General features: G+C 40.5%; 1 protein-coding gene across 4 annotated transcripts in view; it reads right to left on the bottom strand.

Moving 5' to 3' along the window:
• kif21a (kinesin family member 21A) overlaps window positions 1-14,302 on the bottom strand; it is a 158,612-nt gene that overhangs the window by 101,325 nt on the left and 42,985 nt on the right. For 3 of the 4 annotated variants that reach the window (XM_072562125.1, XM_072562127.1, XM_072562126.1), the window contains exon 5: window positions 1,264-1,398. In XM_072562125.1, the coding sequence (XP_072418226.1) occupies window positions 1,264-1,398 (135 nt within the window). Of the gene's footprint in view, window positions 1-1,263; window positions 1,399-4,234; window positions 4,519-14,302 lie in introns of those variants that run through there. The other variant, XM_072562128.1, reaches the window with a different exon arrangement.

The following is a 14,302-nucleotide window of genomic DNA, read 5'->3' as shown; positions in this document are numbered from 1 at the left end:
AGATGACTTGCTGCAGTTATAAAGAGCTTTGGTGAGACTTGCTGGAGTACTAAATACAATTTTGTTCTCTTCTCCAAAGAAAGGCAATTTTTTTTTACATCAACCTGTTTAGAGATGTTATCACAAACCTCAGAGGCAGATGGAATTTCAAACCCTGGCCTCCCATTAGAGGATAAGGGCACGATCATTGCACCAGAAAAGCCTTTGCAAGGAGTATGTTGTCACAGAATTAGAAATCACACAACACCAGGTCATCGTCCAACAGGTTTATTTGAAAGCACTAACTTTCGGAGCGCTGCTCCTTTATCAGGTGGTTGTGTAATGCACAGAGGAGTGCAATGGAGATTTATCAGATTAATCTCTGGGATGATGGGAGACTGGGATGGCCTTCCCTAGAGTTTTGAAAAATGAAGGATGACCTCATTAAAACTTACAAAATTCTTACAGGGTGAATCCCAGAATAAATAGATCATTTAAGACAAAGATAAAGGACGAAACACTGTCTCAGAGTGGAAGCTTAATCATGTTTAAAAACAGAAAATGACAATCCTGAAGATCAATGAATTCAAAGAATAGGGAGGAAGATGGTGCAGATGGTACCAAATGTATCTATTTAGTCATGAGATAACTGAATGGCAGAGTAGGCTTAACAGCTTACTCTTGTCCCAATGTATAAATATAAAATGCTCAAGCTAGTTTTATTTACCTTTAAAACAATAAATTATTGCATATCTTGCACAGCTGTGGGGAAATTACATTTCAATCAATGTCCATTTCGCAAGAGTGGATGAAACATGTTCTATCATCCCCAGTCAATATTAAATATAAATACTAGTTTTCCTTAGATTGTGCAATTAAAAATTATAAATCTGCCTTTTATGCAATTCGAACCTATAAGTATTTTTTGAATATATAATTAGTGAAATTTTAAAAATGACAGTAACAGGTAACAAATCAATTTAATCTGAAAATTTGACAAGGCAGTAACTGCATATTCACTTATTATAAAATTTATGCTACAAACACAGACAATTTACACTGGGGAAAAAAAATCAAAGTACTTCATTAAACAGAAATCTTGGGAAATAGAGAAGAAATCAGTTTAACCGATGGAAACATTTCTAAAATTACACAAGCTTAAATTACATTTAAAAATGCAATGTCCAATTTACCTTAAAGTAAAGGGCTCGAAATTCTGTTACGCCATAATAAATCAGATGAGTGTTGCAGTTCCCACAAACAACACAGAGATTAGAAACTTACATTATCATTTTTGATGCAGACACGCACTTGACACAAATGTATTGTGAAAATGGCATGAGAACGAGAACTCTGAACATTCATTTGAGTACTAGCAGTTGTTCGAGAAAGAGCTCCCAGCTTCAGACACTGCAGCATCTACAAGATAAGGTGAAATTATTTGAAACAGATTTTTTTAAATTAATGTACGCATGGAGGTACCCTAACCAGAACATTTATATCTGCATTATTCAAATAATATGCTTTAATAAATATGAACTCAAATTATTTTTGATATACTGAAGTCAGTGACAAAAGGAACTGATGATAATGTGCTGTTTTCCTAAAATATCAGAAATTTGAATCTTCCCTCAATAGAAGTATAAACATGCAAAGTTCAAAGATAGACTGTTTGGAACTCTTCCCCGTATTTCTATTCATTTAATCTGCATTCTAAGTATTACAGATTATGTTTGTTAATAATATATTTGAAAAATAAAGTGGTTCATTAAATTATGTTTAACAGTATGTGCAGTATTAATATTGTGCAGCGCATTGCTTAATAAAATCAAATACTGACAGGATAAGTAAGAAAATTCTGAAGACTGTGGCTAAATATTATTTTGCAATGCAGTGAAACAGAGGTTGAGAAGTTTTACTTAGGTACAACAATAGGGTGGCACTGTGGCTCAGTGGTTAACACTGCTGCCTCAGTGCTAGGGACCCAGGTTTGATTCCATCCTGTGTGGAGTTTGTACATTCTCTCCATTTGTGTGTGGGTTTCCCCCGGGTGCTCTGGCTTCCTCCCGCAGTCCAACGATGTGCGGAATAGGTGGCTTGGTCATGGTAAATTGACCATAGTGTCCAGTGAGGTGCAGGCTAAGTGGATTAGCCATGGGAAATGCAGGGTTACAGGCTTCTGCATGGGATGTTCTTCGGAGGGTCAGTGTGGGCCTGAATATAATGAATGGCCTGCTTCCACACTATGGATTCTATGATTCTGTGAGCAATGAACACTTACTGAGCAACATATTAAACAGAAACATTACATCATAATGAAAATAGCAGTCTAAAATTGGCAGCTATCCGGAGAATCTGTAGTGAGTTTGGGTATATTGGAGTTTCACCACAGTTTTACAGTATTTTAGCCAGCGTCAGAATCCTAGCTGATGTCATTAACAGATAAGTCAAATGTCAGACAGGAACCTGAATTTATAGATTAAGTTTTGATTTGTATAGGTTTAAACAAAGTAATCTCCTGCTGAAACACAAGCATATAATGCTGCAGATTTTGCTTGAACAGAAGAACAGAAAGTTATTTAAAAGATTAATAGAATAAGCTAAACATTCTACTTATAATACAAATTTAAAGATTCCTAAATACAGACAAAGTATAATTCTGAACACACGGTTACAAACTGAAAAGAAACAAAATTGCTCTGTACAGTACCCAAAACACTACTGATAGAATACCCAGACCAGAATCCCTGAATCTAATTTTAAAAAAAAGAACTGCGGCTGCTGTAAATGAGAAACAAAACCAGAAGTTGATATAAAAGCTCAGCAGGTCATGTAGCATCTGTGCAGAAAAATCAAAGTTAGCATTTCGGTCTGGTGACCCGTCCTGAGTTCTGAGGAAGGGTCACCAGGTCCAAAACACTAACTTTGATTTCTTTGCATAGATGCTATAAGACATGCCGAGCTTTTCCAGCAACTTCAGTTTTTGTCCCCAAATCAAATATATTGATAGGCTTAAGCCACTTGTAACTTCAATTTCTAGACTGTGACTGCAGGTAGCTACAGGAAGAACCTGTTACATACCTGCTGAAATGCACTCACCTTTAAGTCACTCCCTTACGGCTTATTCCAACACTCTGGTCTGGGACAAACTCCTCACTTTAAAGTAACGTCATTCACAATACATACTTCCATCCTCAGGATCATGGTTTACATAGACTGGATATTTCAAACACTTTACAATACTGCTCCACTCAAACGAAAACTTTTTTTAAAAAAAACTGTGGGCATTTCCCTTAAGCTCAAAACAAAACTTCCAGAGCTTTCTAACAAACCCTTGAGGCCTCATTATTTACACCTTTTGAGCCATAAAACTTTCTAAATTAAACAGAAGTCCATTAGTGGTGCACTCAAACCCAGTCAGTCTAAAGACAGGCCTTTAAAATGTTTTAAAATAAATCACTATTGCTCCAAAAATTCTCAGTTAACATCCTTCAAACACACAGAAAACCCTCTGTTATGAATCCAAAAATCAGAAACTCAGACATACAACAAATATTATACTGCAGTCGACATCACATTATTTTGTGATAAGGGGATAGAAACAGAAATAGAAGTTGGCCATTCAGCCCTTCAAACCTTTTATGCCATTTAACATGATCATGGCTGATAATCCAAGTCAGTATCCTGCTTCCAGTTTCTCATTCCTATCGGAAAGATGTTGTGAAACTTGAAAGGGTTCAGAAAAAATTTACAAGGATGTTGCCAGAGTTGGAGGGAGAGGCTGAACAGGCTGGGGCTGTTTTCCCTGGAGCGTCAGAGGCTGAGGGGTGACCTTGTAGAAGTTTACAAAATTATGAGGGGCATGGATAGAGTAAATAGTCAAAGTCTTTTCCCCGCGGTTGGGGAGTCCAGAAATAGAGGGCATAGGTTTCGGCTGAGAGGGGAAAGATAGAAAAGAGACCTCACACAGAGGGTGATATGTGTATGGAGTGAGCTGCCAGAGGAAGTGGTGGAGGCTGGTACAATTGCAACATTTAAGAGGCATTTGGATGAGTATATGAATAGGAAGGGTTTGGAGGGATATGGGCCGGGTGCTGGCAGATGGGACTAGATTGGGTTAGGACATCTGGTCAGCATGGACGGGTTGGACCGAAAGGTCTGTTTCCATGCTGTACATCTCTATGACTCTATAATATCCTCAATCCTGTTAGCCATCTGTGTGAAGAAATTTCTCATTTCAGTTCTGATGGCTTACCCAATATCCTTAGATTGGGACCCTGATTCTGGGTCCCCTGTCATGAGGGCCATCTTCCTGTGTTTACACTGTCTGGTCCTGTGAGAATTTTATAAGGTCCTAGGAGATTCCCTGGATGTCTACTGTCCTGCTCTTCATTGTCAATATCAATTTTCCATCTGTAAGCTCAGTACAAAGTTAAACAGTCATCAAGTTTTCAAAATGCACAATATTTGCAATGTAAGTGCATTGAGACTTGTATCCTTAAGCAATGACTGAGGACTTGCCTCACTTGGAGGATAAACTCCATTCAAGTCATCTTATTCTAAGCAGAGATTAATGTACACGGTGTTCAGTGTTACCCAACATATTTCCTGACTCCATGAGCGCATTAAAATTAGTCTTTAGGTAAAAGACATCATACACATGCTTAAAATTTGCCTTCAATGGGCTGAGTCTGGTTCATTGTCTGAGACAGTAGACAACACAACAGTAATCTTCCTCTTTGATATGATCAAACACTTTAAATTCCCGATGGAAAACCTGCAGACAGAATTGAAAAATAATAGTTTATGAGTGACTGCTACCCATTATACACTTTTCTCATTGCTCATGCTGCCACATGTTGACATTGTATATTTACTTTCCACACCCAAATATTTTTTCCCTTTGAAGCTAGTGTATTTTAGAAGCAGAAAGCCAGTAAACCAAACAATACTAAAGGGCACCTCAGAAAAGTCATAGCTTCACCAGTGAAGCTGTTCTGCATAACCATTCAAGAAAACCACTTGACAAGTGCTTTCTTAAAAGCACTGGAAACAGAATGTTCCTCATTTACCAGATTGAGTTTACGATTAATTTTGCATCACAGCAAACTTTTGTTAAATCTTCAATTACATCAATTTGTTCAATGACTTTAAACATAAAAAGGTAATAATCTTTCAGTATATAAAGATTATCTTTCACTATATAAACTTTCAGTGTTTGCTCATTTATTACAATTTCAACATGCTTCCAGGTTACTGTTTTGCAAAGAAACCTTATTTGGTTTGAGTTTGGCATTCACATTCCAATTGCAGAATGAATATTGAAACTGACATGCATATTACACAGTCAAATAACTGACATCCATTAAAAATACCTTTCAAACTTTGTTGAGACTGATACGAAGTCTCAGTGAAACTGATAGAACATGCAAAAACAAAAACTAAGTGTTTTCAATTCAAAGTAGTCAATGTAAATATAATGCATTTCTTGCTAACAACATTAGATTGTCACTTTTGTTTTAAAAGAGGAATTTAGACTTCAGGAAATTCCTCAACAGAGCAAATAAAAAAAAGTTATATCTCATACACTAACAGCAACCAGCAATCTTAAAATCATGTCTGACCAATGACAGTCAATGGAAATCAAAGAAAAGTCACTCCTACTTGGAGTCACAAAGGAACATGGTTGCCCTTTTAGGATGTCAGTCATCTAAGCTCCAGGATATCAGTGCAGGAGTTCCTCAGGGTAGCACTCTAGGCCCACTATCTTTGGCCACTTCACCAATGACTGCTCGTACGTAATGAAGTAAATGCTGGGTATAGCTGCTGATGATTGCACAATGTTCAGAGTAATCTGTCACTCCTCAGATACTAAAACAGTTCATATTCAAATCTACCAGGTCCTGTATAATATCTAGGTTTAGGCTGACAATTGGCAGGTAACAATCAAACACAGAAGTATCAATCAATGATCACCACGAACATGGGACAATCTATCCAAGGCTCCTTGACATCCACTGAGATTACCAGAGCTGAATCCCTCACAAATCAACAGGGGATTTGGGGAATAATACTGACTAAAATCAGAACTGAACCAGCCATACAATACTGCAGCTACACAAACAGGTCAGAGGCTTGGAAACCTGCTGCATGCAACTCATCTCTTCACTATCTAAAGCCAGTCCACTATTTACAAGATCTATGCACGAGATAGAATATTGTTGAGAGTGTGTCACTGGAAAAACAACAGGTCAGGCAGCATCCGAGGAGAAGGAGAATTGACTTTTTGGGCATAAACCCTTCATCAGGAATGAGGCTTGTGGGCCGGGGGGGGGAGGAGCGGGGTTGGGAGCAAGGTAGCTGAGAACTCAATAGGCAGTTGAAGGTGGGGGAGAAGGTTCTAAGTCAGAGAGGAGGATGGAGCAGATAGATGGGAAAGGTGATAGACAAATCAGGAAGGTGGTGCCGAGTTGGAGGCTTGGGACTGGGATAATGTAGGGGATGGTAAAATGAGGAAATTAGTGAAATCCACATTGATATTGTGTAGTTGCAGAGTCCCAAGGCGGAATATGAGGCATTCTTCCTCCAGGCATCGTGTGGTAAGGGTTTGGCAATGGAGGTGGGGCAGGATCGGCATGTCCTTGGCAGAGTGGGAGTGGAAGTTGAAGTGTTCAGCGACGGGGCGGTGGGGTGGGGCGGTTGATGCGGGTGTCCCAGAGATTTTCTCTGAAATGATTTGTAAATTGGCGTCCTGTCTCCCCGATGTAGAAGTGACACATTGGGTGCAAATGATACAGTAGATGACATTGGGAGGTACAGGTACACTTCTGTCAGTTGTGGAAGGATCCTTTGGGGCCTTGGACAAAGGTGAGAGGGGGAGATATGGGCGCAGGTTTTGCACTTATGCGGTAGCAGGGCAAGAGGGCGTAGATCTGACGAGGGAGTCAGCATCTTCCATGTGCCACCGCAAGTAGTGCAAAACCTGCGCCCACACATCACTTTCTCCTATTGTGGTGCCTCCCCACTCGTCTGGATGAGTATACTTCAACAACACAAGTCTGACAATATCCAGGACAACAGCCTGTATGATGGCACCACACCTACATTTAGGTAAAAACAATGACTGCAGATGCTGGAAACCAGATTCTGGATTAGTGGTGCTGGAAGAGCACAGCAGTTCAGGCAGCATCCAAGTAGCTTTGAAATCGACGTTTCGGGCAAAAGCCCTTCATCAGGAATAAAGGCAGTGAGCCTGAAGCGTGGAGAGATAAGCTACAGGAGGGTGGGGATGGGGAGAAAGTAGCATAGAGTACAATAGGTGAGTGGGGGAGGGGATGAAGGTGATAGATCAGGGAGGAGGGTGGAGTGGATAGGTGGAAAAGATGATAGGCAGGTAGGACAGGTCATGGGGACAGTGCTGACCCTCCTCCTTGACCTATTACCTTCATCCCCTCCCCCACTTACCTATTGTACTCTATGCTACTTTCTCCCCATCCTCACCCTCCTCTAGCTTATCTCTCCATGCTTCAGGATCTCTGTCTTTATTCCTGATGAAGGGCTTTTGCCCGAAACGTTGATTTTACTGCTCCTCGGATGCTGCCCGAACTGCTGTGCTCTTCCAGCACCACTGATCCAGAACCACATCTACATTTGTCTGCTTCACTAAATGATGCTCAGCAGCAGTAGTACATATCATAAAGATGTACTGCAGAAATTAACAAAGGCTCCCTAGGCAGCACATTTTAAACCCAGAAACACAAACATCAAGAAAGACAAGGACAAGAGATGCACGGGAATATTACCACTTGAAAGTTTCTCTCCAAACCATTCCGACAGTGTATTGCCATTTCTTCACTGTTGCTGACAGCATTGTGGGTATGCCTATGTCAAACAGACTGCACTGGTTCGAGAAGGCAGCTCACCACCACATTTTCAATGTCAATTATGAATGGGCAATAAATATTGATCAAACCAGCAAAGTGCTCATCCCCTGAATAAAAATAAATTCTAATCACAGTGAACATCAAGAAAACTAAATTTTACACCAAACACCACTGTATGTCCCATTCTGCCTCTTGACTTGCATCATCCCCTGCATCATTCATCATCGGCAATCATGTCATTGCTCACCATATCATTCCATAAGCAATCATTTTCTGTCCTCATATGCATACAAGATACCATATTTCTTGTATGATTTCATGGTAATCTGCATTCGAGACGTCTACAATGCCCTCAGTGCTGTTATTTGTCACAACCCCATGTGCTGCCTCCCTCAACGAACGTAATCTCTCCTTCGATCATCTGGTCATTCCACCTTTGCTTATGCTACCCTTGATTGGACATTTTTATAAACAAGCCTATGGTTGAACAAGACTGGGTAGACCACTGGGAAATAATTGCAATGACAGTTTTACTATCTAACCTTAACAACAGAATTGATGAGGTATATTTGGAATATATCCTAAATGAAGATTTTTTTTTTAAAAAGATGCAATCCCTTTCATTGGAAAGTCAACTTTCCTCAGCCAAATTTCTCACCAATTTACATTAATCTTTTCTCACAAATGTCATCCGCTACTTTGTTTGGGTTTGGGGTGGTCCTGGTAGTATTCTTAACACTATCATTTTCTACAATTTGGCGAGTTGTTTAACTAGCTGGCATCCATCCAGGTTACTAATCTGCATCCATTCTTTTGGAAATGTCTCTGAAGTGCAATAAGAGGCCATCGAATTCTTCTTTGAAACAGTGGAATCTTAAATTTCAGCAGGACAAAATAACTTCTCCTTCTAAACCAGGCACACCATCCAAGGGTGCCTTCAAAGTCTGCAACACCTAATTTTCTTGATTGGATTTTTGCTGTTTCACACAGAGGAAACAGGATCCATTCAGGCAATTTTCAGTGAAATATTGTGCAACTTGCAGTCACATGCTTCCCTACATTTACAATTTATTTTTGCTAGAGCGCTTGCTTCAATCTCGAACATTCTTCTCGGATATCTTCAACCCTGTGGTTGCTGCACAGTTATATGTCTGCTTAGTTTTTAAGATTGCAAAGTTTGAACTAGCCTGTGCATCTACTGTTCCTTCATAATACGATCATATATTAGTTGGTATGAGATTACGTCTGGCGGGAACACAGTGAGCAGTGTGCACAAGTGAGTAGTAGCCCTGACAGCGCACATTGATGTACATAGTCACAAGAAACAAAACAACTGCCTTCAACAGTATGACATTCAACACTTCGACAAAGTTTGTTTACAAGGGCAGGTTTTACTTCTCCAGTGAATAGGTGCAGAGTACAATTTTTTTTTCATTTTTTTGGCTAAAAGTCAGGTGTTGACCTTTACAAAAGATTAACAAATACACTAGCATACTGAAAGCACAACTTCATAACCATCTTTCCCTTCATTTTAACACACAAGCACCTTTGGGAAATTTTCTGCAAATGTCAGTTTCAGAGATTTCTCTCCCAAAAGCTGTATGTTGCTAAACTGTCAAAAAGTGATAGTTTCTTCAATTTAGATAAAAAAGGTACATATCATGGATAAAGGGAGTAATTGAGTGAATTTAAATTATGGTTGGCTTTGCTCTCTTAAGCTTGATATGGGGAGGCATTCAATTTACTCCTTTCCCTTTTTAGTCCCGCTTTTTATGGCTGAAAACAGACAAATCACTTCTAACACATTTGCTTTAGCTTGATCTGCAATGTCAATATATTGTAAATGGTTCTGAAGCTTCTGGGAATGTCATCATGTGATTAACCCAGGCCATTGTGTGTTCCCAGCATGCTTGCATACTTCTAAAAGAAACAGAGTGCAAACAAAACTGTAAAAGAGAACAGACTTTTCCTTGGAATTACTCTTCTTGCCTCTTGGGTATAACATAATACCCAATATTATAGGAAAACATAGATAGTAAAACTGTCATTGCAATTATTTCCCAGTGGTCTACCCAGTCTTTATGTCATCTTGCAAAGTGTCCAAATAACACAGGAGGAAGTGCTGGATGTCTGAAACGGTTAAAGGTGGATAAATCCCCAGGGCCTGATCAGGCGTACCCGAGAACTCTGTGCGAAGCTAGAGAAGTGTTTGCTGGGCTTCTTGCTGAGATATTTGTATCATCGATAGTCACAGGTGAGTACCGGAAGACTGGAGGTTGGCAAACGTGGTGCCACTGTTTAAGAAGCGCGGTAAAGACAAGCCTGTGAACTATAGACCGGTGAGCCTGACCTCGGTGGTGGGCAAGTTGTTGGAGGGAATCCTGAGGGAACAGGAGGTACATGTATTTGGAAAGGCAAAGACTGATTAGGGATAGTCAACATGGCTTTGTGCATGGGAAATCATGTCTCACAAACTTGATTGAGTTTTTTGAAGAAGTAACAAAGAGGATTGATGAGGGCAGAGCAGTAGATGCGATCTATATGGACTTCAGTAAGGCATTTGACAAGGTTACCCATGGGAGACTGATTAGCAAGGTTAGATCTCATGATATAAAGGGAGAACTAGCCATTTGGATACAGAACTGGCTCAAAGGTGGTGGAGGGTTGTTTTTCAGACTGGAGGCCTGTGACCAGTGGAGTGCCACAAAGATCGGTGCTGAGTCCTCTTCTTTTTGTCATTTGCATAAATGATTTGGATGCGAGCATAAGAGGTACAGTTACTAAGTATGCAGATGACACCAAAATTGAAAGTGTAGTGGACAGCGAAGAGGGTTACCTCAGATTACAACAGGATCTTGACCAGATGGGCCAATGGGCAGAGAAGTGGCAGATGGAGTTGAATTCAGATAAATGCGAGGTGCTGTATTTTGGGAAAGTAAATCTTAGCAGGACTTATACACTTAATGGTAAAGTCCTAGGGAGTGTTGATGAACAAAGAGACCTTGGAGTGCAGGTTCATAGCTCCTTGAAAGTGGAATCGCAGGTAGATAGGATAGTGAAGCCACCGTTATGGTATGCTTTTCTTTATTGGTCAGAATACTGAGTACAGGCGTTGGGAGGTCATGTTGTGGCCGTACAGGACATTGGTTAGGCCACTGTTGGAATATTGCGTGCAATTCTGGTCTCCTTCCTAACGGAAAGATGTTGGGAAACTTGAAAGGATTCTGAAAAGATTTACAAGGATGTTGCCAAGGTTGGAGGATGAGAGCTATAGCGAGAGGTTGAACAGGCTGGGGCTGTTTTCCCTTGAGCGTCGGGTGACTTTATAGAGGTTTACAAAATTATGAGGGGCATTAATAGGAAAAATAGACAAAGTCTTTTCCCTGGGATTGAGGAGTCCAGAACTAGAGGGCATAGATTTCGGGTGAGAGGGGAAACATATAAGGGACTTAAGGGGCAACGATTTCACACAGAGGGTGGTACGTGCATGGAATGAGCTGCCAGAGGATGTGGTGGAGGCTGGTACAAATGCAACATTTAAGCAGCATTTGGATGGGTATATGAATAGGAAGGGTTTGGAGGGATATGGGCCGGACGCTGGCAGATGGGACAAGATTGGGTTGGGATATCTGGTCGGCATGGACAGGTTGGACCAAAGGGTCTGCTTCCATGCTGTACGTCTCTATGATTCTATGACTCTATGTCACGATCTTGGACAAGATCACCAAATTTATGTTACCAGCTCACTCAGGACAATTATTTGTTTACAAGGAAACCCAAAGCTTGAGGTTTCAAGTACATGCTGAGAGAATAAGCCACAATATTCCATGGTATTGAACAAATTAAATAAGCTTTACGATATGAATTTATATAGCAAAGCAATCTACAATATCCTTGTAACGGATATTCTAACATTTTAAACTAACAGGAGATAAAGCTCCAAAATAGACAAACCAGGGTCCAACACCCGAAACAGCATATCAAAGAATGAATGCAACCAAGTCAGATCCCATGGATTTACCATAAAATTCAGAGACATTGGTAACTCAGTAAAACTTAACAAGCAATTCCAAATATTCAATTTCAAAAAGCTAGCCTTACAACACCCACAAAAGGCACTACCAGACTGCGTCAACAACTGCTCACATTCTGAGTGGGATCATACATGATTTTGGCAGTTGTATTCCAAAGCCTAATCGCATGTACATTTATAGTTTGTCTGCAGATAGTTAGCTGCACCAAACTGGTAGTGCCCTGGGTTCCTCCAAGCTCTCACGTTTTTCACAAAACATTACAAGAAAGCAGCCCAGATCATAACTTTGCTAGCTGTTTTAAGCAGGTGTAACACAGGTATTCCAGGAGGGATGCAGTTAGTCAATGCACTTTGGTTTAAACAAACAATTTATTTACAAGATTACCAATCCAACACAAAACAAAAGAGAACAGAATACTGAATAACATAGGGAGGTATAGTTAGTACGTTTGCAGATGACACCAAAATTGGAGGTGTAGTTGACAGCAAAGGTTACCTCAGAGTACAACCTTCGAGATGGGCCAATGGACTGAGTGGTGGCAGATGGAGTTTAATTTAGATAAATGCGAGGTGCTGCATTTTGGAAAAGCAAATCAGAGAGGAACTTATACACTTAATGGTAAGGTCCTGGGCAGAGTTGCTGAAGAGACCTTGGAGTGCAGGTCATAGCTCCTTGAAAGTATAGTTGCAATTAGACAGGATAGTGAAGGCGGCATTTGGTATGTTTGCCTTTACTGGTCATGGCATTGAGTATAGGAGTTGGGAGGTCATGTTGCAGCTGTACAGGACATTAGTTAGGCCAGTTTTGTAATATTAATGCAATTCTGGCCTCCTTCCTATCAGAAGGATGTTGTGAAACTTGAAAAGGTTCAGAAAAGATTTACAAGGATGTTGCCAGGGTTGGAGGACTTGAGCTATAGGGAGACTGAACAGGCGGCTGTTTTCCCTGGAGCGTCAGAGGCTGAGGAGTGACTTCAGAGGTTTATAAAATCACAAGGGGCATGAATAGGATAAAAAGGACAAGATCTTTTCCCTCGGTGGTGGAGCTCAGAAATAGAGGGCATAAGTTTAGGGTGAGGAGAAAGATATAAAATGGACCTAAGGCGCAACGTTTTCATGCAGAGGGTGGGGCACGTATGGAACGAGCTGCCAGAGGAAGTAGAGGTGGCTGGTACAATTACAGCATTTTAAAAGGCATCTAGGTGGCTGTACGAATAGGAACGGTTAAGAGGATATGGGCCAAGTGCTGGCAAACAGGATTAGATTAGGTTAGGATATCCAGTCAGCATGGACGAGTTGGACCAAAGAGTCTGTTTCGTGTTGTACCTCTCTATGACTCTATAACCTAAGCTACCTGAAACCCCAACAGATCATCCACTTTACGATGCTGTGTCAAATACTTGCAACAATCCTCCTAAACACCCCTGGCAAAAAAGGCCAAACTAAACAGGGTTCTTACAGGAGAGAAATTAGAGAGTGGGATAGTTAGCATGAACCTACTACTCTTGGGTCCAGCAGCTCCACAATTGCCTGACTGCTTTTAATGAATAGGCAGACTGCCTAAAGACAAATCAAACCAGAGAAAAGCTGAACTGGGAGAACTGGCCTCTCTCATTGTAAGAGTGATTTTTTTGAAACTTGAAAGCCTTTTTGGCCTGAGGTAGAATCTGTTAGCTATAATAAAATTGGCCCTAAAAACCATCCACGCCCGAACTTTTCAGAATCTGGGTTTTATGATCTCTCTGGAAAAAACAACCAAGGACAACATAACCTTGTTAAAAGGAGCAGCATAATCACACCCACCCACCCCCCAACCAAAAATAAAATCCAAAGACAGCTTCATTTTAAAACCCCTTAACTTTAAACTGTTAGTACACGACAACATCCATATACATTACATTGACAATAAACATGCACAACATTCTGTTTCCCAGAATGCCTCAGTTTCTCATTCAAGCCTCAACAACGTGTCCGCAATCACATTCTCTCATCCTGCCATATGCACAATTTTCAAAGTGAATGGCTGCAACAGTTTGGCATTTTTGTCCTTAAATTTCTCCACAAACTTCGATGGGTTATGGTCAGTGTATAGGATTGTTTCATCTACGTTACTGATAAACATTGAAACGTTGTAACGCCAACACCAAGCTCAAAGTCTTCTTCTCAACTGTCAAATATTTCTGCTGATAAATGGTCAATTTCCTGGAGAAATGCCCAATAGGTCTTTCTATTTTCTTGTCATCTTCCTGCAAGAAAACAGCACTGACACCCACTAACTTGCATCAATAGCCACCTTGAATGGCTTTGTATAATTAGGTGTGGCCAATACTGGAGCAGTAGTTAACAGCTTTCAAGCTGTCAAATGCCTTCTGACAGTCCGCTGTCCATTGAAACTTCTTGCCTTTCT

This window comes from Chiloscyllium punctatum, chromosome 44 (assembly GCF_047496795.1).
Source record: "Chiloscyllium punctatum isolate Juve2018m chromosome 44, sChiPun1.3, whole genome shotgun sequence".
In the NCBI taxonomy this organism is placed as follows: Eukaryota; Metazoa; Chordata; class Chondrichthyes; order Orectolobiformes; family Hemiscylliidae; genus Chiloscyllium; species Chiloscyllium punctatum.
Note: the sequence above shows the minus strand (reverse complement) of the source record. Positions and strands in the feature narration are given on the sequence as shown.